Raw genomic sequence first — 22,917 nt, forward strand, 5'->3', positions numbered from 1 at the left:
TTATGCGACCTCTCCCTCCTTCCTAGCTACCTGAATCTATGTATTTATCTCCCTCCCTCCCCTTTACTTTTGCGGCGCATTTTGAGTAACTTCTTCAAAGCGGTTGGAGTCTGCAAGCAGTAGCGTGCATGTGTGGGAGGAAGCTTCTCTTCTGACGCAACCGGAAGTTGCGTCAGAGGAGAAGCTTCCGCCCACACACACATGCTAGTTCTTGCAGGCTCCGATGGCTTTGTGAAGAATTTATTCAAAACGCGCCGCAAAGGTAAGGGGGAGGGATGGAGAGAGAGAGATAGATTCGGGTAGGTAGGTAGGAAGGAGGCCGTGCGCAATCGGTGACCGCACGCATTCTCTCCCTTAACTGCGGGGACAAGGCCATTCACTGCTCCACAGAGCAGTGGATGGCCTTGTCCCCGTATTTGCAGTGAGCACTTTTTTTCTCCCCCTCACCGTTTCGGCAGGTAACAGCCACTGTGTCATTCTCTACTGTGTATTTATGCTCGTCCAGTGAGTGAACTACAGGCACTGGTTTGTGATCCACCATTTACAGTATTTCATCACGATAAAGTGGTTCTTAGAATTCATCCTAAATTCCTTCCCAAAGTTGTTATGGAATTTCACCTAAATCAATCCATTGTGCTACCTGTATTCTTTCCAAAGCCTCATTCTCATCCTGGAGAAACTGCTCTTCATACATTGGACTGTAAACGTGCCTTGGCTTACTACATACAGAGAACTAAGCCACACAGGTCTTCACCTCCACTGTTCATTTTTTTGATCCTAACAGATTGGGGCTACCTGTAACCAAATGAACTATTTCCTTTTGCTATTTTTTTATTTTTTTTTTTTATTTATTTAAGCATTTATATACCACTTATAGTCTAAGTGGTTTAAATTCAGGTATTCAAGCATTTTTCCCTATTTGTCCTGGCAGGCTCACACTCTATCTAATGTACCTGGGGCAATGGGGGATTAAGTGACTTGCCCAGGGTCACAAGGAGCAGTGTGGGATTTGAACCCATAACCTCAGGGTGCTCTAACCACTGCACCACACACTCCCACACACTATGCTCAAACTGGGCTGCAGTTCAAGGGTCATACTAGAGCACGCAAGCTCCGAGCTATGGCAGCATCAGTGACTTTTTTTTTGCTCTGTTCCCATTGAAGATATTTGCAAAGCAGCTACTTGGCCCTCTTTTCACACATTTGCATCTCACTATTGTCTAGAATCCTATTCCATACAAGATGGTTGTTTTGACCAAGCAGTTTTACAGAATTTATTTTCTTCTTAATGGCCAACTCTCCCACCATCCTGTTCAGTAAGCTAGGGAGTCCCACATGTGAGAATATGCTGCCTGCTTGTCCAAGAATAAAGCACAGCTACTTTCTGTAACAGGCGTTATTTGGGGACAGCAGGCAGATATTCTCACATCCCTCCCCTGGTTGGCTTCTTAGTTTGCTTACAGAACTAAGGAATCGCGATCCAACGTCGGGGCAGGAAGGCACTTGCGCGTTCATGTTACAGGCAGTCTCGAAGCTTCTTAGAAAGTTTAAAGTGACAGTACACTTTTAGCACTGTCCATACTGGTCTTCGTGGATGACATCACCCACATGTGAGAATATCTGCCTGCTGTCCCTGGATAACACCTGTTACAGTAAGTGTGCTTTTTGCAAAGTTACGGTTTATATAAATTCAGGTTAAGAAAACAAGTATAGAAAGGTACAAGGGAAAGAAACTGTTACTTGTGGTTATTGAAAATATATAATTATTTTGTAAGAAAAAGTTAACCAATGATAAACATATTCATTTCAATATTACATTCCATTTGCTAAAATGCAATTTGATTTCCTTTAATCAAACAGTATATTGAATAAATGACATGACTGTGATGTTTTTGAAAGCTAGGTATATTGAAATAATTTTGAGTCAAATGTAACACATACTTCATATGCTTTGACACATTTGGATTTGTTTATATTTATAAAATCCAAATGTGTTGCGTAGCATTCAGATCACATGAAGTATGTGTTACATTTGACTATAAAAGCTATTTGGAAGTGACACTTATGTACATTATTTGTATTGTCTTGGTAAAAGACATTGTACCTGTTAGGACAAAAAGAACCTCTGATTTTCTATGAATACCTTGAGGTTTATTAGTCTCTCCATATTCCCTTCTGTGGTAGATGCCTAAAACAGACAGCTAATCAGGATGTAGGTTATTGCTTGCACTTTCTAAAAATTGCTATATTAATTAGAAGGTTGATGAGACCCTAAGTAGACCCTCTCCTGTCTGATGTGGGCATCATTTTCCAATTAGAAGTCTGAATACTAATTGTTGTGAGAGCACAATGGTAATTTTAGGTCTCCAAACACTAGTGTTTGTGCACAAAAGTCTAATTGGAATGTACACTGTGTCATTAAAAGTGGAATAGGTGATAGCACTGTTGAGTCCTGTTGGTCACTTGGGATGACTTGATTTGTGTTTGGTCCACACAGGGAGCTGTTTCATGTGTGGAAGGAGCTGCAGGATATCCATGACAGTCATGGGCTGAGGTACCAGTGGGGTGGCTCCCACAGCAACAAAAAACTCTTATGCTCCCTGGGAATTGATACAAGGAATATAGTAAGTATATAGAAAAATGCTAGATTACCTGTTGTTTCTTGAACCACTTTGCCTTTTAAATCAGCAACTTTACTTTGTTAACATCTGGTCTATTTACATGTTTGTGTTGCCTACAGAGCTATGTCATTTGCAGAGGGTGCAAAATGCTGCTATGAGAATCTTAAAAAAAATCTTGGTCCTTTTGATCATGTCTCCTCTGATAAAAAAAAGATGTATTTTTTAAATTTTAGTGCTGGCTTTTAAGGCTTTTCATGATATGATTCCAAATTATATGTTGGAGAAGCTACCTATATACTTTCTAATGTGATCTCTACATTCACAGTGAGAGACTTTTTTTTGTGTCCCTTCTGTAAAAATACTCCATTTGGAGTGTTCTCGTAAGCAAGCTTACTCACGGTTTGTGACTAAGTTGTGGAACCACCTACTGGCATTTAAGTGACCTGTTGTCTTTTTGGAGAGCTGTGAAAACTTATCTGTTTAATTTTTAGACCAAATTTTGGATTGTTTTTCTAAAGCTGCTAAACTAGTCTAGACTGAAATTTTAGATTAGATTTTAATCTGAATTACTGCTTTTTTGTAAAGATATAGAAATTTAAAATTTTGATTAATTTTATAGTGGCAATATATTCTGTCTATATGTTTTGTCCAGATAAATATGGATGTGTTTATATAACCCATTCTGGGCTACCTTGGGAGGATGGGCTAGAAATCTAAATAGATACATACATACATACATATAGTACTTCTGTAAGTTTTATTAGAACAAAGTTAAAATGAGCTGGTTTTCACATATTTCTAGGATGAACAGCTATCACATTTAAACTGTTGTTATTGGAGCTCTGCGTCTTGTGTAAGGGATTTTGTATGAAAACTGCATGGAATCACATTTGAGAGATCATTTGTGTACTATGATATATATTTTGCAGATATGGATAAAATGAGTGTTTCTCTTTTTTTGTTTTTTACAGCTTTTTACAGGCAATAGAAAGCAGCCTGTTATAGTACCCATGTATGCTGCAGGACTGGTAAGTGCTGTAATAAATTTATAATACATAGCTTCCTACTTTGCAGAAGTTATATCTTTAAAATGCCAGTATACACCAAGAAGGCAATCAGTCATTTAACAAAACAAATGGCTTGTCTGAAAATGGGCTGCACAAAGACATTCTTAGGGATTGCTCCTGCCCATGCCAGTTCTAGTCCCAAAATAGTGGCTGTGACTTTGCAGCCACAGGAGCAAGAGAAACTTAGGATGCTCCTATCCTGAAGAGGCCACTAGACCACCAGGGCTTTTAAAAGGTAGACCTGGGGAGGACTTACAGGTGGGTATTCAGCAGCAGCCGAGGAGGGGAAAGGTTCTCTATTTGGTGAGGCTCGCTGGGCGGGGGCTTATGGTGAGGCAGGGCCACAGTTTCAGTCAGTTTCCATGCTAAAACTGAAATTTGGTCAGCCTCTGTACTGAATGTCATATTTATGCTTGCAAATAAGCCTATACGTGTAAGAATATATAAAACACCCTGAAACATGAAAAGCTGATAGAATTTTGGGCTTTTGTGTGCTTTTTTTATGTGTAGGGTCCACTGGAAAAAAATTGGCCAAATCAGGATATATTGCAGTAAATATTTTGTTAGTTTATTTGATATACTGTCTATAAAAGAAAAGTTTTACTTAAATGGTGTACAATATTTTTTTATTTATTTTATTTATTTATTCAATTTTCTATACCGTTCTCCCAAGAAAGCTCAGGATGATTTTACATGAATTTATTCAGGTACTTGAGCATTTTTCTCTGTCTATCCCAGCAGGCTCACAATCTATCTAATGTACCTGGAGCAATGGAGAGATTAAGTGACTTGGCCAGGGTCACAAAGAGCAGTGTGGGTTTCAACCCACAACCTCAGGGTGCTGAGGCTGTAGCTTTAACCACTGCACCACTCCCTCTCTTACACAATAAAAGAATAAAAACATTCATTGGGAGACAATGACAGGCAGAATACAAAGGGATGCCTAGGTTACAGTACATTCATATTAAACAAGAGATAAAACTACTATAAAACAAAGAAAGAGGATAGGGAAGCTCATTAAGCAAAGAAGACAACACAGGGATGCTGCATATAGTTTATCATTAAATATGGCTAGGACAGAACAGAGAGAGAAATGACTCTGTAGTTATAGGAGTAAGTTTTCAGTAATGGTTTAAAGCTAGTAAATGAGATTTCAGCACAGATATAAAAAGGGCTGAAAGCTATCTCTGTGATTAATGCATTAGTTATTCATCACAATTAAAAAAAAAAAATCACTTTGCAGAGTCTCCTGTGTCCTCTAAACATCTCTTCTGCCTTCGTCCACTTTTAACTCCTTGGTAGTGCTGCCCGATTCACGATTCAAATTGATTTACCTATTCACTTCCGGTGAATCGATTCAAATCGATTTACCACGCAAAAAAATCAGCCTCCCAATTTGTTGAATGACCCTCCCCCCTCGCCCCTAAAGCAGGAGTGGTAGCGCTGCCTCTTGTTGGCCTGCCGCTCCTGCTTTAGAGGGCGAGTGAGGAGGGTCAGTCAGGAAGTGGCTTCCCCACAGCAACTTATCTAAATTCAGCAGCCTGCCCTGCTGAAAAAGATTGCCGCTGGCTCTAACGATCTTTGTAAGCTGCAATACGACGTCCGAGTTGTTTTCTCTGCCGTGGTCCCGCCCCTTCTCTGATGTGGAGTGAAATACATGGAGAGCATGCATAGAATAAGTTAAATTAGGAGAATTGCACATGATAGATATATTAAGGTTTTTTTTAGGATCGATGATAAATGTGGAACCTTGTAAGTCTTAGTTAAAGTTAAATTCCTGACAATCAAGCAGGTTTCTGATATCCTGTTCTTCTCTTAAAATACACCTATTGTATAAGAATCAGTGAGATATTGTTGTATGTTGTTAGGGTTTCGTACTAATCTCACATTCCATCTTTTTTGGATTAAGTAGACCCAGTAGAAGACCACATTTAAAGTAGACCAATGGGGGATGGGATTGAGGGGGCAGATGCCAAATCCCAGGAGGGGGAGGGAAGTGAACCAAAGACCGCAAGCAGAACTGGTCTGGCTACCGGTAGAAGCTATGGCTAAGGCAGTGAGCTCCAGCAGCCATGAGAAGAGCTTGGTGCTGCTCACCATCAAATTTGTGATGCTGCTTGTAGATGTGGAGGGGAAGGAGGGTGGGATTGCTGCTAGACAATGGGAGGAAGGGAGAGAGAGAATTGACCTGGGGGAAGAGGAGAAAGAAGGAAGAGAAAGGGAGGGATGTTGGATCAAAACATGATAGGGATGGAGATTTAGGTTAGGGGAATGGGATATACCACCTTTCTGTGGTTAAAGTCAAAGCAGTTTACATATTATGTAAAAGTACTTATTTTGTTCCTGGGGCAATGGGAGGATTAAATGACTTACCTAGAGTCACAAAGAACTGCCATGGGAAAATTAATAGATAAAATTCCTTTAAATGTGATGTAATCCAGTGATTAATTGTGATAAAAAATTTTAATCGAAATGCATCCCTAATATAAAGAAAAAGACCATTTCATAAGATTAGAGCCACCAGGCTAAAGCAGCTTCATCTTTGACTCCTCTCTCTCCTCTGTGCAAATCCATCAGACTTCCAAAACCTGTTGCTTCTTTCTCTGTAACATCACCATAATCCTACCTTTCCTCTCTGAGCACACTACCAAAATCCTTATCCACACCCTCATTACCTCTTGCCTAGATAAATGCAACCTGCTTCTCTCGGGCCTTTCATGTCATATAATAATCTCTCTCCCCTTCAATCCATTCAGAATGCTTCTACGTGACTTATATTCCACTAGAGTCACTACACTCACATCACCCCTCTCTTCAAATCACTTCACTGACTTCCCATCTACTTTCACATATAGTTCATATTGACCTACAAGTGCATTCACTCTATAGCTCCTCAATATGAGGAGCTGCTGAAGAGTTCTCAGCCCAACTAAGAAGGGAATAATGTAGAGCCTTTAAACTTATAAGTTATTCCACATATTCACCCCCAAGTTCAACACACTTGGCACATCATATCTGGTTTCTGTAACCCTTCCTAAAAAATACTCTGTTGTCTGGTTACTGAAATACTGCTCTGCTGCTGCAATCACCTTTGAATCACTCGAATATTGTCACCCTTTCATACTCTTTTTAAGGTCTGAAAACAGAAAATAATAATAATAACTTTATTTTTATATACTTCAATACCACAAACAGTTCAGAGCGGTTTACAGAGGAAGAGACTATATGCAGACAGCGATATTACAAAAAACTTTAAAAATTACATTAACATGGTAAGATTAATCAATTTTTCCTGGAACTGTTTTAGAAGTACATCAAGTTAGAAATGGAGTCAGACAAATTTGTCAAAGAGGTAGGTTTTAATTGACTTCCTAAAAGTTTGGTTAGAAAGAACGTTTGAGATAAAGTTGGTTAAACATTTATTCCATTTGCCTGCTTGGAATGATAATGTTCTATCGAGGAATCTCTTGTGGATACAGTCCTTCAAGGATGGGAAAGTGAACAAGTAGGCACTGCATGTACAAGTTGTGCCTGGAAAGTCAAAATGATGAGATAGATAGATTGGGGATGAACCTGTTATGGTTTTGAAGCAAAGGCAAGCAAACTTAAAAATAACCCTTGCTTCCATGGGCAGCCAGTGTAGTTTTTTGTAATATAGGCTTACATGATCTGATTTCTTGAGACCATAGATGAGAAGGACTGCAGCGTTCTGAACGATTCTCAGTCGTTTGATGGTTTCCTTAAAAGATCCCAAGTAAATAATATTGCAATAGTCTAAGATACTTAAGATCAAGGATTGAACCAGCAGTCTAAAAGAGAAGAAGTCAAAATAGTGTTTAATGGAACGAAGTTTCCATAAAGTGTGTGATCTTCAAAAGTCAAGCTTCGGTCCAAGATGACACCCAGGATTTTGATGGTAGAATTAATTGGGTGGCCTGACCCATTTAATCTCAGAGGTATTTGTGATTTTGTTATTGTGTAGTCCATTGTTCTACCTTAATAAGGAAAGATGGAACAAGATCTGGTGAGTAGGGTGGATTTTTTCTGCCCTGAAACCCCAACTCCATCAAAACATCAATCATTTTGCCGGCTTTGTGGGCAGGTGCATTGTCTTGCAAAATGAGAACTGCTTTCTGAAGTTTCCCTCTCCTTTTTTTTTTTCCAATGTCTCCTTTATTTGGCAAAGTAAGTTGCATTAGCTGCTTGGTCCCTTGGAAGATAGTCATTACAACACCTTCCTGATCCCAAAACACTGTGGCCATGACCTTTCCTGCTGACTTTTGGGTCTTGAATTTCCTTGTCCTTGGAGAACCTGAGTGCCATCATTCCATGGACTGTTGTTTTGACTCAGGATCATAGTGGTGTAAACATGTTTCATCAATAGTAACTAGTCATTCCAAAAAGTTGGCACCAGCTTGCTGAAAATGCTACAAAATCAACTTGGAAGTGTTCACTTGACAATGTTTCTCGTCAGCATTCAAACATTTGGGCACCCACTTGGCTGACAGCTTCTGCATACCCAGATGCTTGTGGATTATACACCCCACATGTTCCCTGGAGTGTTTGTAGTGTCTAAGCAATTGTTTTAGCTGATATTGGCCCATCTGCCAAAATCAGTTTATGAACATGATCGACAATATCAGGTCTTCCAGACCTCGCTATATCTTCAGTCTCAATCTCCACACTGAAAGTTTACACACCACTTCTTCACTGTGGAGTATAATGGGCATTTGTCACTCAAAGCTTGCATCATACATTCATGGATTTCCTTTGGAGTTTTTTTCTTCAGGAACAGGAACTTCATGACAGCTCAGAGTTCCACACTTGAAAATTCCACAGTTTCATTGACCTGGTTCAGTTAATGTTCTGAAACAATGTCAAGCCAAAACCGAAGAGAATTGACCCCAAAAAATCCACAGAGAAGAAAATCCAGAAGAAACCAAAACAAGCACTTTGGAGTGGCGATGTTCCTTAAATGGGCTTTATTTAAAAAAAAGGTCAAAGTTCCAAAGATACAATAGAATTATTCACATAGAATAAGATCATCCACATACAAATAAGATAATCCACATAAAAACCCAAAGGACCTAGTCCACTAAGGATGCAGGACCCAACATGGCCCGCGTTTCGACAAAAAGTCTTCTTTAGGGGTCCCGGAGGGTCCTATAATGGTGAGTATGTGGAAAAGCTGAAATGTGGAGAGCCGTAAGCGAGAAGCTGCTTAAATATTTGTCAGTAGGAGGAAATCTTTTTTCACTCAGAGAATAGTTAAGCTCTGGAACGTGTTGCCAAGTAGTAAGAGCGGATAGTGTAGTTGGTATTAAGAAAGATTTGGACAATTTCCTAGAGGAAAAGTCCATAGTCTGTTATTGAGAAAGACATGGGGAAGCCACTGCTTTCCCTGAATCGGTAGCATGAAATACTGCTATTCCTTGGGTTTTGGCCAGGTACTAGTGACCTGGATTGGCCACTGTGAGAATGGGCTACTGGGCTTGATGGACCATTGGTCTAACCCAGTAAGGCTATTTTTATGTTCTTATGTTCTTATCCTTCTACCTTCTTAGACACCTTTAATTTTTGGTTGTCAAAAGCAGCAATTTGTCTTGTGTATCACGGAGGAACAGGTGTGGTGGGCTGTTGGCAGGGAGAAGCAGGATCTGGCTACCACTGCAGCCATGGCAAAGTCATCCTTTCCCTTATTCTCCTCACATAACTTTAGACCCTGCTCTTATCTAAAAGCTCTCAATTAACCGGCTCTATCTTGTTTTAGACAGAACGCCGTGGTTTTTGCTAAAGAAATTTAATTAAAATAGAATTTAAATGTATTTTTTAAATTATATTTTATTCTTTTACTTTTGCTGTCTTTTAACTGTACATGATGTAATTTCATATCTTATGATATTTTAAAACTTTTGATTGTAAACTGCATAGATGGCATATGCCAATGCGGTATATCATCCACAAAGCTACTGGAGGGACCTGCTATGACAACTGCGGTCCTAAGGACAGAGGCAAAAGACCAGGCTATCACAAAGAACCGAGAGACGTCCACAAAGCACCCCACGTGGAGCCTGTTCCTGGACACAGGAGAATAAAGTTCAAATCTTTATTTCAAATTCCAAACTGCATCAACCAACACTGGAGCCTAGACCCAAGAAGGGCTGTGTTTTGGCAAACTATGCCTTCCTCAGGGGTTTGTAAGATCTGTAATTCAAAAACACAGGAGGTTGAGAGTGATGTAGAAGCTACTGTATGACCTTCCGTAGTCAGGGTAGCAAAACTTGAAAAACAGCACGTCTCACCGGCTGGTAAAAGGGATGCGAAAAACCCTAGCAGTAAAAAATGTCCCACCTATATGGCAGTATAGTAGGGTTTGGGTGGGCTCACACATTCTGCCATAAATGTAGTTGTTAGAGTGGCTTATGGGCCTGGGTCCTCCTCTCTGTGGTTCATTAGCCCACCCACCAGGCTACTTAAGACATCTGTGCGCAGCTCTACTAGGCTTCCCCATATCAGATGCTGCTGTTTTAGAGAGAGGTATGTACCCTTTTCATCTTATTTTTGTGTGGCGGAAGGGGGTCAGTGAGCACTGGGAGAGTGTGGGAGTGCAGTGGTTATCTGGTCAGTTTGCGCACCTTTGAGGCACTTAGACCCTTCTAAAACAGGTCTGGTTCCAAACGTACAAGTTCCATCCAGGATGTCTTGCAAAATGTAATTATCGCTGCAAGACGTCCATGTCTAACTCATCCTTGAGATCACCCAAAGCCCGCCCATAACAAGCCTCCACCACGCCCATCTCGTGCTCTGAACGTACAGAGGCTGGAACCCCTCACTAGATATACAGAAAGACGGTTTTGATCGGCACATCCTGGCAATTAGGACGTCCAAGTGCTGATTTAGGATGCATTTTGAAAATCTATGTTGTTGATTATGAGCATGATAGTATTAGAAAACAATTTTCCATGGAATGTTTTAAAAAAGTGATTAGACCAGAGAACTGGTTTAATTTTCTTAATATATATATTTCAGAATTTGAAAATTTCTTGTCCATAAAAATTAACCCCCTCCTTTTTTTAACAAAATCATAGCGTGGTTTTTAGTGCTGGCTGCGGCGATAACAGCTCTGATGCTCATAGAATTCCTATGAGCATCGAAGTTGTTACTTCTGCGGCTGGCGCTAAAAACTACGCTATGCTTTTGTAAAAGGAGGGAAGTCTGATATATCCATTTCAATGAGTTATATTTTGAATAGATAAAATTTGTAAAAAATCAGCAACAGAATCATTTTCCTGTTCCTCATCAATATGAAGACTAAAATCACCCAAAATCATAGACTTGGTTGGTTCCAAGTTAATATTTACCAACAAGTCAATAACATAAGAATGTTCTGAGATAAAATAAAAGAAGGCAGGTAAAAACTCTTAATTCTAGAACAGCAGGTAATTCTTGTTTAGTAAAATCAATAGATGTGATAATCCTTCCCTCTTTCTTATTTGACAGAGATTGTGACATAGCGCAATAATCTGGAAGGCAGAGTTTTAAAATAATGGCATCTCTGATAAGCAACCAGGGGCTCCTTTTATGAAGGCGCGTTAGCGGGTTTAACACACACGACTTTTCATCACGCGCTATCCCCCGCACTGGCCGAAAAACTACCGCATGCTCAAAAGGAGACAGTAGCGGCTAGCGCGGCCGGCGGTTTAGCACGCATTAAACCGCTAGCGCGGCTTTGTAAAAGGAGCCCCAAGATTCAGTAATACAAACAATATCATAATTACTGTCTCTTACTAAGCCAAATATAATAACATTTATGTTTCTTACTGAGTGGGTATTAAGTAATAATAAATAAAAAGTTTTGTACTGCTTACTCTAAAACTATCCAGTGATCTCTACTAAAAACTAGTGGTGGGAATATAGGGCCCAATTCTAAAAATGGCACCCTACCATCGCCTAACTTAATTGGTTTAATTTATGCACTAATTGACTGGTGATTAAAAACCAATTGAAACACCATTATAAAAAAAAATGGAGGCATCTAAGAGTACCACCATTATACTGCCTGAGTCACCTTAACAACGCTTAATGCTAATGTAATAATAATAATAATAACTTTATTCTTCTATACCGCCATAGTCGTGAGACTTCTAGGCGGTTCACATTGAAGAGAGCTGGACAGTCAGCGAGTTACAATATGCAGTTAGTAATTGTTGGTAATGCCATAAGTGGCAGGCATCATAAGGTGCCTCCATAGGCCTGATTCTCATGAAAGGTAGACGCCAGAAATGTAGGCCTTTAAAACCCTAGCTTACATTTCCGGCACCTACCTTCCCTGTAGATGTGAGTCTATAAATGACGCCGTTGCATGATTGACATGCAATTGGCAGCCATTTTTTAGATGGCCACTGATTCTGGTACCATTTGTAGAATCCAGCTCTTAGTGCATGTTAAAAATTTTAACTATAATTTAATTTTTTAAAACTCTGATCAAAATTTTTAATGTTCAAATCTGTTTTTATTATGAAGAGAAGATATAATACAAATAACATAGGTTAGAACAAACAGAAACAAAACAAGCAACAAGGCAGAACAGGTCCAGCATAATACAACCCTCCCAAATCCCCCCTGACATCCCCCCATCAAAACAAAACAACCCCCCCAAGAGAGTAGAAGTGATGGCTACCTGTAGGTGACAAAAGCGTCAGAGGCCCGAACTCTTATAGCCCCTGGGTGACCAAAAAAGTGGCTCACAGGAAAGGGGAGAATAAATAAACCCAAACTGTGTCTGATCCCGAACTAGAGCTCAATAACCAGCAGACCACCTATGAAATAGTATTCAAAATGAGGCCACGCCTTCTCAGATATTCCCTCTGTTGTCCAATATTGCTTCCTCTCCCCTTGCCTATCCCATGGTCCAGCAACTTTTCTCCAACCTCTCTCCATGTTTACCTTAACTGACCTGGCTCTTCATAGGTTTGCTGGCAAAGGCAGCAATTCTCACACATTGTCTATGGCCTTTCCTCTGCTGTGTTCTGCCCCACCCCAACACAGCTTCCTATTTTGCCTTTGCATGCCATGATTAAGCATGATTAATTGTACAATTAAAAATTTTAATTGCATAATTAAAATCGTGCTTTAAAAAATTTGAATCTTTGCCTGTCCCTACTAAGAACTTTTCTTGTCTAGATACTTGCTTTGGAGCTGGTAAGACACCATAGTGGCCAGAACCAAGTAGAACAAGAATAGAATACACTGCCATCATATGACTTTTTTATATGCTATTTTATGACTTATTTGTAAGAAATGGACTATACTTGGTGGTATGCTCAAAATCTAAATCAACAAAGAGCCTCACCAAAGCCCTCCCAAAGTCTTTACAAAGAAGTGCTACTTTGCCATGGTCCTTCATCAACAATGAGGAGATGCTTCTTGGCACGAGATGCCTCCAGTACTAGGCCCAGACTACAGTAGTTCACAAGTACCCCTGTCTCATTTAACACAACTTCACAATAGATGGATTTAGAGCTTAATTTGTGGGGTAACAGCCTGGAATGCATTTCCACCACTTATTTTCAGACTCCAGAGTAGAGGGCATTCTGCTCTTGTCCCTTCTTTTCAAGCAGCTGCAGGGAAGGTGAGAGTAGGTTATAAGCCTGGAGCAAAGTAGTTACTGTAATCCTTAATCTCTGTTCTTCTGTTGCTCCTGCTCCTAGCCCACCCAAGCCTTTCCCAAATCCACAGTTCCATTTCGTTTTTTTAATCTGGAAATTAAACCCCCAGTTACCGTAAGTGCATCCATGGTCTCAGCAATGTGCAATAATGTATGGTAACCAACTAACATATAATATCATCAAATTTTTACTGCATCTTAAGGGAAAGGACCCCTAATTTATCTGAAGGAAGATTAAGGAAATATATTCTAAACTTTTGTGTGTTTACCCATAAGTTTTAGAGCTTCATTGTTTCAATTGTGGCAAAAGCTAGTATTAAAACACATACAGGGTGACATACAGACCAGCATTGTATATAAAACTCAAGAAGGAAGTCCTAGAAACAAGGAACAGAGAAGTTGCTCTTTTAAGGAGTTTGTCTGCTAACACTGTTTTAAAACATGACTAAAAGGTGTGATTGATCCAGTGCTGGGGAAGGCTTCAAAATGTATATTATCAAAGGGTTAATAAGCAATCCAGAAGATACATGTATGTGTAATTGTTTCTTTGACCACCAGTCATTTTTTTGTTCAGTATCTTTTGTGTTGATAGGTCTTTAGGTCAGGCAAGTTCTACATTACACTAAGCCTGAAGCCCTTCTGTCAGCTTGTATAAGCACATCTTTCAGCCTCCTTATGTTCTAACTTTTCCTCCATTTATTTTATTTCCCCATTTTCACACTGCCAGTCTGTCTTCAGCCTCATAAATGTTTGCTGTATCCCTGTATCCGCTTTCACAAAGCACTCTGAGATACAGTTGATAGTTAAAATGCTAGAAGTGATTCATTTCCTTCCCACTCTCTCTGGCTTTTTTGATATGATATTTTTTTCAGGGTATGTTGGAACCCACCAAAGAACCTTTGAAACCAATATCTGCTGCAGAAAAGATAGCGTCAATAGGCCAGACTCCCTGTGTATCACCTGAGATGAGCACCTGTACAGCTGACCAGTTCCAGGTAAATGAGGAAAGTGCATTCTGAACCAGCCCTGCAGTTTGTGCCCAAGACAAACTCAACACTACCATAGATAGCTGAAACAGAAAGAGAAATGTACACTCTGGGAAAGAAAAGTATTGTAATTATTGCAGCAGGTGCATTAGTTTAAAGATAGAACAAGCACATAAGTAATTATTTTCTGAAAGGAGATTGTAAAAAAAATGTAATTTTCCAAATGTGTATGTTTATTTCTATGTTTAGATATTGAATAAATAGGTTTACATATAAGAAACATCTGTACTTTGTCTGTCTCACCTCACTTGGGCCTCCTGTGAATACATTTTCCTCTCAAACTGCCTGTGAACGAAGGCAAAATATTGTGCTATGACAAAAGTAGCAAAAAATTTTTTCTTTTAGTGTTTACTTTCAGATTTGGTTCATCTTTATTTATAATATTCTGTCAACTAATACTAGTGGATCTGCAAATTCAAACCAATCTGTTGACATGAAACGCTAAGGAGCTTTTTACCAAAGTATGAAGCAGCTTGTGTGAATTAGTGCCTTTGGCCAGTGCATATCTGTAGTAAGTTACTGTGGTGGCTTGACATAGTATGCATTAATTCATGCATTAGCTGCTTAGAGTGGAAATGATTAGGGAATGGACAAGAATGTGATCAAATTTTGGTTTCGGCACCAAAACTGGCTCCAAATTTGGTTTCATAACTTGGCCAAATTTGAACCCTGCCCCCATGACCAAAAACAAACCCCACTCTAATCTCACCTCCCTCCTACCCCCTACCCCTGTGCCACACTCCCACCTTTGCCTCTGCTGTTGGGTTTATTGCAAACCCCTGGTGGTCTAGTGGCCTCAATGCCAGCTTCAAAGTAAAAATGGCTACTGCAACTTTCCTCAGCAGTCTCGCTTGATATTACTCAGTGGATGAAGTTAAGTGCATCCATGTTCACAGTAATGTGCATAAAGCATGGTAACCAAATAACATATAATATCTGCATCTTAAATAAAAGGACCCCTAACTTATCTGAAGAGAAGATCAAGGAAATATCTTGTAAACTTTTGTGTGTTTACCCAGAAATTTTAAAATTGTTCTTTCTCATTCATCTGTATTTAAGTTTGTTGTATGGTAGAATTATTTACACAGCTTGCTTTTTGTTTTGGTTTTATATATTTACACAGCTTGCTTTTTGTTTTGGTTTTATATATATATATATATATATATTTATATATATATTTATATATATATATATATTTATATATATATATATATATATATATATATTTATATATATATATATATATATATTTATATATATATATATATATTTATATATATATATATATATTTATATATATTTATATTTATATATATTTATATATATATTTATATATATATATTATGTGCGTTGCATGGCGCTCTTGGGTGTGCCCATTTACACCAACCATAGACCTCACATATAAGGTTATATCAAAAATTTAGGTATGCCAATATAGGTTTAGTACTCCGTAACAGCATCAAAATATATATATATATATATATATATATATATATATATATATATATATATATATATTTTGATGCAATATATATATATATATTTTACAATATATATATATATATATATATATTGCAATATATATATATATATATATTGCAATATATATATATATATTGCAATATATATATATATATATATATATATGGGTTTGCAATATATATATATATATATATATATATATTTTGATGCTGTTACGGAGTACTAAACCTATATTGGCATACCTAAATTTTTGATATAACCTTATATGTGAGGTCTATGGTTGGTGTAAATGGGCACACCCAAGAGCGCCATGCAACGCACATAACGTACAGTATTCTAAATGTTGCACATTTATTTTGGCACCATGCCCAAGCCACTTTCATGCACCACCCTTGTGAATGTCTCCTTGCTGTAACTTGCCATAGCACATATGTGCTATCTTATAGATAATGCATAGCACACTTAAGCACATAAGAGCCACTTTTCTGTGCACTTATGCAAACAAGGCACACACACATACACATGCTCAGTTATAGAAGTGCCTTTACAAGGCACATCACTTGGCTGTTTGTGAAAGACTGTTAAAGTATAGTGCCACTTTAAAGACACATAGATCTACTTCTCTGATGTTATGCTAGTGATGTTCAGATGATCACATTTGGTTTTGAATATCCAGTTTATTTTGGCCAGTGCAAATTTAACTGTCTAAGTCAATATTTGGCTCTAGCTAATTAAATTTATAGCGGCCAAAGATAGGACTGCTATTTGTGTGGCCCAATTTGGCTGCTAAATTTAACTAGTCAACGCTGAAAATTGCCGATTATCACACAATATGACTGATTAACTTTTAGCCACTAAGTGGGAATATTCAGAAGAGATAACTGGTTATCTCACACTGAATATCCACATTTAGCTGGTTAAGTTTTATTTAACCAGTTTGCAACATTTCTAGCTAGTTAAATAGCGCTGAATATTGGCTGAAATGCGTTCTTTGAGAACAGTGAACTTCAGGTGATGGCAGCAAGCCCATGCATGAGTTTGTTTTTATTTGATCTTATTTGGTAGTTAGCTCACATCTTTTCATTGGTAATTCATGGTTAATTGTATTCAGGGAGATATGTATTTGTCTGTCCCTCCCACAACCCCTAGAGAGTTTGTACCTGAGGCAATGGAGGGTAAGTGACTCCCAAAATCAAAGGAGCTGCAGTGGAATTTGGGCCTGGCTTCCCTGGTTCTCAGCCTGCTCCTTTAACCACTAGGTTCCTCCTTTATAGATACCAGAAGGCCAGAATTAGTCAATCCAGTTAGGTGATTTGGCCTCTTCTGGCACATAAAACCTCTGGGATAGCAATAATTTATTTGAGTCTGGACTGGACTACTTAGCAGTATTGCACTTTGCAGCGCTGGCAAATACCATTAACACTGGCTAATGGACCCTACAGTTAAAATTTTCTGTATGTATTCGGACCTACTCTAATTTGTCTACAGATAATGGCAAAGACCTGCTGAATATAGGTTAAATAATTCTCCTTCTGATAAAAGTTCTGGGATTTGCCTACATTATAATGATGCTATCTATAAGGGTTTCTAGCCTGAGCTGAACGATTCTTGTCTGTACTGAATACATTTTTTGTATGCGCATGTTACAACTGTTTTGTGTGCCAACGTTTTGAATGTTTTGATTTTGTGTGCCACTTTGTTGTGATAGTTTTGTGAAAGGCAATCTGTAAATCATTGTTTAAAAAAACTTTGTGAGAACATTATTGAAGTGGCATATTAATTCTCCTTCTCTCCTGCAGGACACACTTCCACCTGTCCAGTTTGACTGGAGTAGCAGTGGCCTTACTAACCCTCTAGATGGTACGTCTCTCCGTAGAGCCTCTAGCACCAGAGCTAGAACTAAGAAAGCTACACAATTCAGACAGACTTCTCTCTGCTGATTTTGTTACTCTTTATTCTTATCTTTGGAAATTCAGGCTTTCTTTCTGATTAGTTATCCTCCTGCAAAATCTAGATAGCACCACTGGCCTTTAAAGGAAGACTGATGTAAGATACAGATTGGGGCAGAACAGCTAAATTGCATTGTCTTTAATGGACATCTGAGGAGCAAGAATTTTGATTTTAGTGCAAACTTAAACTACCCTGTGAAGTGTTTTATCTTCAGAAGTATTTATTTCAAATGTATTTATTTCCCAGTAAATAGTTATCTTCTGACTATCCATATATTGCAAATCCAAAAGTTAACTGAAGTTCACTGACTGGAAGCATAGTCCTTGCCCCATATACTACAAAATGCCTTTCAATTTACTTTAACGTCAGACTTAAGAATCTTAGAAGTGAAAACCAAGTTCCTCCATTCCCCATTCCTCTCTTGTTTTTTGCCAATGATAACACCAGGATTACATCTAATACATCTAATAAAAATTCTATAAATGTATTAATCTACTGAAAAGTCATGTAGCAGTTAAAATAATTTAGTTTCATTTTTTTTACATTTTGTCAGTTTTATATTCTGCACTTTTCTGACCATTCACTATTTTGGTCTTGAAATCGTAGTATTAATTTGAAAGAGCATGATAATTCACAGTGTTGATTCCTGTCCTGAACCTAACATGTTCTCAAGAGCAGTGTGTTTTCTTGCACTGATCAGTATCCTGTGTGCTGTTTTATATATTGTTCGCATATCGGTTATCCCCTAGTGCTGTTCACAGATTTGTAGAATTGGCTGGAATGGATGACCTGACTAGGAAGGGAAGCCTGGATGGACCTCTCTTACTGTTGTGTGGTGTCTTATTACATCTGTCGGATCTTTGTGCTTTCTTTTGATGAACAACTTCTTTGAAATGTATCCTGTTTCTGATTTTTGTTTTGGCCTTAAAGGGAAACAGCATAGCTTACTGCTAAGGATGAGAACACTGAGTGATTCAGTGCCTTCCTTTCAGCACATATTAATTGTTTTTAACACATTGATATAAAACCAAATTAGTGAATTACATGGCAAATCATTTTTCATTTCTTGGTTCTATGTAAATATCTCAAGTGAAAAGTGAGAAAAATTAAAGATTATGAATGTATTATATGAAAAAGTATTGTTTCCCTTTAATAGGAATAATCATTTCTTTTCTTGTTCTGTCTGAAACTTTTCCATTTTTGATTGAAATAAATGTTTTCTTTCTAATTAAAAACAATTAACTAGTATTGAGTTGCTTACAAAATTTGTGAAGAAATGTACATTTGAATTACATTGTTAATATCGTCAGATATCACATGCTAAAAATGTAAGCGTTGTTTTTGATATCCGCTTTAAACTGTGTACTGAGTACTAATGATAACTTGCATGTTTAAGTGTGTGTCTTACCCCTTTTTACACATAAACCCCTCCCCTGGCTTACCTTCTATATGGCTGCCTACCAACATGGTCACTGAATTTCAAGCTAGTGGAGGTTCCACTCTTCTGAACCTTGATTTCTTTGGGCCCGTGGATGACAGTAGCTCTCTCAGCACCACCACCATCCCAGGTCAGCAGAGTGCTAAAGCCTGAAATCTGATCTTCTGACAATGTACTAAAAGCATGATCACATGGCGTGGCTTTCCTACAAACAAGAGAAACACTTTCTTTATTATATCCTAGACTGACTCGCTCCCTCATTTTCTTTCATTTGCATCTTGATCCTAATGGGTAAGGATTGAGTCCTTTTCTTTAGTTTATAAGGTTGTATGACATGCAAAAGGTTTAAAGTTGTATCATTAGTCAAGATCAGTGTGTAATTGAGAAGGTATCAACTGTTCCATTCAGTATTACTCATAAGTATTTTTTTTTTAACCCTTTAATTAGCAGATGGTGAAACGACTGCTTTATGTAACTTGATGTTGAACAAGAGCAACAGTGCCAAGTAACAGGCATTTGGAGATGCAGATCTCCCATAAGAGCCATAGAAACATATGTTGCTTCTGAGCAACAATGCCAAATAAAGGGTTAAATTGAAGATGAAAAAGAACATTTTAAATGATCATCCACAGGTCTGCTTAGGAAAAGTAATTGAACTAAAAAAAAAAAACCCAACACCTTGGCAAAAAGGTACACTATTACTAGGTTATTCTTTCACATTTTGCTATTAGAGGGTAAGAGAAAGCAGCCTGCAGCATTGTTTTTTCTTGTTATAAAAGTGATACTTGAAATACATGCCTCCTTTTCACTACAGATTAGAGGCCAATGCTATTAACTATTTTACTCTAACCATGCATTGTTGTTGTTTTATATGTAGATAGTAACATGTAGAGCTACATATAGGCTATTGAATTAGTATGCTTAAAGAACAAATATATGGCTGATGTTGCTGTCTAAAATCTATGAAGGTTAAAGTGTCCTCTAATTTATGCTTCATTAACTTGTATGAAAATGTCAGAGCTATGTTTTTTGCTAATTAAGCTGGAAGCAGTGTCATTGCACACTGGAAATTCATGCTTATAAAATGAAAATACAGTTTCAGCTTCTGATCTCAAATTCCTTTGTAAATGAGAGAACAGGTTCTTGGGGTTTTCTGTTTCAGCTAAATAATGAAATGAATAGAATTGTATTTACATTCGGTTCTGAGCTTATAGTTTAACGTATTTGTGGCACAATCTGAATTATTTAAAATTGTGAAAATCTTTATTTTATTATGTAATATTTAGCTTTATGAGCTTCTGAACAAGGTTGTGTTTTAACTTCCCCTATTTTTTTTATTTTTCAAATAAATCCAAGGAAAAACATTGTGGACCTAACTGCCATTTTTCCTTTTCCTTTTTCCTGAGTGATCTGGCCTAAATCTTTGTGCATTCAGCACTGTTTGCCTATCCAGTGGATAGCACATAGCATTTAATATAATCCCATATGCACATTTGTTTTAATCAGTCTTTCAGTAGAGCACAGGAACAACATAATGCTTAATTTATTTTTTTCTATCCCCTTTCTGACTATGATTAGGATTTTTTGATAGCTCTTCATATGGATGCATGGTCTAATTTGAATGTTACCTCTATGTTACTCAGTGTACACTGAATTGCATTGGAATTGGCCATCCAAAAGGGCACTGATATTTTTGATACAGTAGAATCTCAGCTAACTGGCATTCAATTAACCGGCACATTCAACCAACCGGCAAAAAAAAATAAAAAATTGTCTCCCGCACTCCTAAGATAACGTCCAAACTGGTGCTTCTGACCCAATAACTTCCCCTCCCTCCAGCCCCAGATGTATCAGCAGCAGCCACAATCTCCCTCCAGCTCTCAAAGCATTGTGGCAGCCACCAATCTCCCTCCCTCCCTCCATCCATCTCCCAAAGCATTGCGGCAGCCACCAACCTCCCTCCTTCCATTCCTGAAGCAGCAGAACCAGTCTCTACCTCACTCACCCATTGATGTAGCGGCAGCCAATGAGCAGAGGAAGCACCAGTAAATGGGCAGCTTCTGGCCAGCCCTGGTAGGGTCTTTCCTCGGCCAGGTCAATCTTGGATACAGGACAGGAGTATTCATTTCAAATTGGAGGCTTTAGAGAATGTGGTCAGAAGACAAAATCTCAGATTAATCAATTTTCCTAAAGTGTTTTTGGTGTCTGCTATTGATATGTTTAAAAAGTATATATCTCAGGTGTTAAAAGTTTCAGGATCCTCCTATCCTCCGGTCTCAAAAATTTATTATCTTCCCTTGGATAAGAAAAAATAACCCAGTTATTAATCAACAAGGCCTTTCTGTTGATAGTTTGGACTTGACAAATTTTCTAGAGAGATCGGATATGGAGACAGTGGCTTTGGCCACATTATTTGTTCAACTGGCATTGGATTCTGACAGAGACTGGTTTCTGAAAATGTTTTTAAAACACCAATATAATTTGTTTATGATAAAATTCAAAAGTATCTGGATGTATCAAGGGCTACCCAGAAGAAGAGAAAATAATTTCTACTTATACAACCTCAGGTCTTACAAATGGGAGCAACATTTGTGCTTTGATGCCGTTGTAAATGTTTGGTTACCCTTCAGGGAATTAGATATGTGTTTTTTGAATCTCACAATTAACTCAATTTATTGTTGGTAAAGCATTATCTTTCTGTAGTACTTCTCAAAGTCTGCAACCTCAAGCTTTGCAATGAAAAGTCCACCCTTTCTTTTGCTCTTCTCCTATTAATTGAGGACTAACAGTGCATAAAGGAATTTTTCCTTTATATTTTTTCTTCTTTTTCTTGTTAGAAAAATGTATTTTAGTTATTCATTTGCATTGTTTATTTGTGCTTGACCTATTTTGTCACGTATAATTGAAATTTTAATAAATACTGTACTTTTTGCTCCATAAGACATACTTTCCCCCAAAAAAAGTGGGTGGAAAAAAGGGTGCGTCCTATGGAGGGAATACCCAACCCCTCCCCCCCCCCCCCGCTACCTTATTTAGATCAGGGTTTCTTGCCTGCTGCTGCTGCTACTCATCACTTGCTCGCCGCCACAAGTAGAGGAAGGGAAAGGCCAGGTGGGTGCAGTGATTGCACGCCGCCGGCCCAGAAGCTTTACCCCCAATGTCAATTCTGCACCCGTCTGGCTCTTTCCAACAATTTGTTTCATTCGGAGGGAGTGAAACGCCGCCGGCTCCCTGCTTGTCCCTCGCACTTGGGCCGCAGTGAGGCCATGGCTTGTGATGCCACGCTGACTGGAGTTTGACCCGTTGCAGAGCTAGGCGTTTCTCCCCCACCTCCCCGCCGATGCTGCTTCGTCTTGCCTAGAGCCCTCGCCCTTCGGTAGCGTGTATTCACAGCAGCAGCAGCAGCAGCAGCAGCGGGAGGTAATTAAATCCAGCGTTCGGGCGGGCAAGTTTTTGGGGGGGAAGAGGACAAAGGCTGGAAGACAGTGAGGGGAACATAGGAGGGAAGGAGGGAGGAAGGGACAATTGTTGGGTCTGAGGAAGGGGGGGAGAGGACAAAGGCTGGAAGGCAATGAGGGGAACATAGGAGGGAAGGAGTGAGGAAGGGACAATTGTTGGGCCTGAGGAAGGGAAAGAAAGAAATCAC

General features: G+C 38.6%; 1 protein-coding gene across 5 annotated transcripts in view; it reads left to right on the forward strand.

Moving 5' to 3' along the window:
* Positions 1-22,917, forward strand: part of AFTPH (aftiphilin) — a 132,727-nt gene that overhangs the window by 70,818 nt on the left and 38,992 nt on the right. For 2 of the 5 annotated variants that reach the window (XR_004538699.1, XM_033936286.1), the window contains exons 4-8: positions 2,498-2,624; positions 3,593-3,649; positions 14,228-14,350; positions 17,683-17,743; positions 19,318-19,401. Coding sequence is in view for 4 of the 5 variants with exons in the window: in XM_033936286.1 (XP_033792177.1) it covers positions 2,498-2,624; positions 3,593-3,649; positions 14,228-14,350; positions 17,683-17,743; positions 19,318-19,401 (452 nt within the window). In the remaining variant the exon portion in view is untranslated. The remainder of the gene's footprint in view (positions 1-2,497; positions 2,625-3,592; positions 3,650-14,227; positions 14,351-17,682; positions 17,744-19,317; positions 19,402-22,917) is intronic. The other 3 variants (XM_033936288.1, XM_033936287.1, XM_033936289.1) reach the window with 3 other exon arrangements.

The sequence above is a fragment of the Geotrypetes seraphini genome, chromosome 3 (assembly GCF_902459505.1).
Source record: "Geotrypetes seraphini chromosome 3, aGeoSer1.1, whole genome shotgun sequence".
Classification (NCBI taxonomy): Eukaryota; Metazoa; Chordata; class Amphibia; order Gymnophiona; family Dermophiidae; genus Geotrypetes; species Geotrypetes seraphini.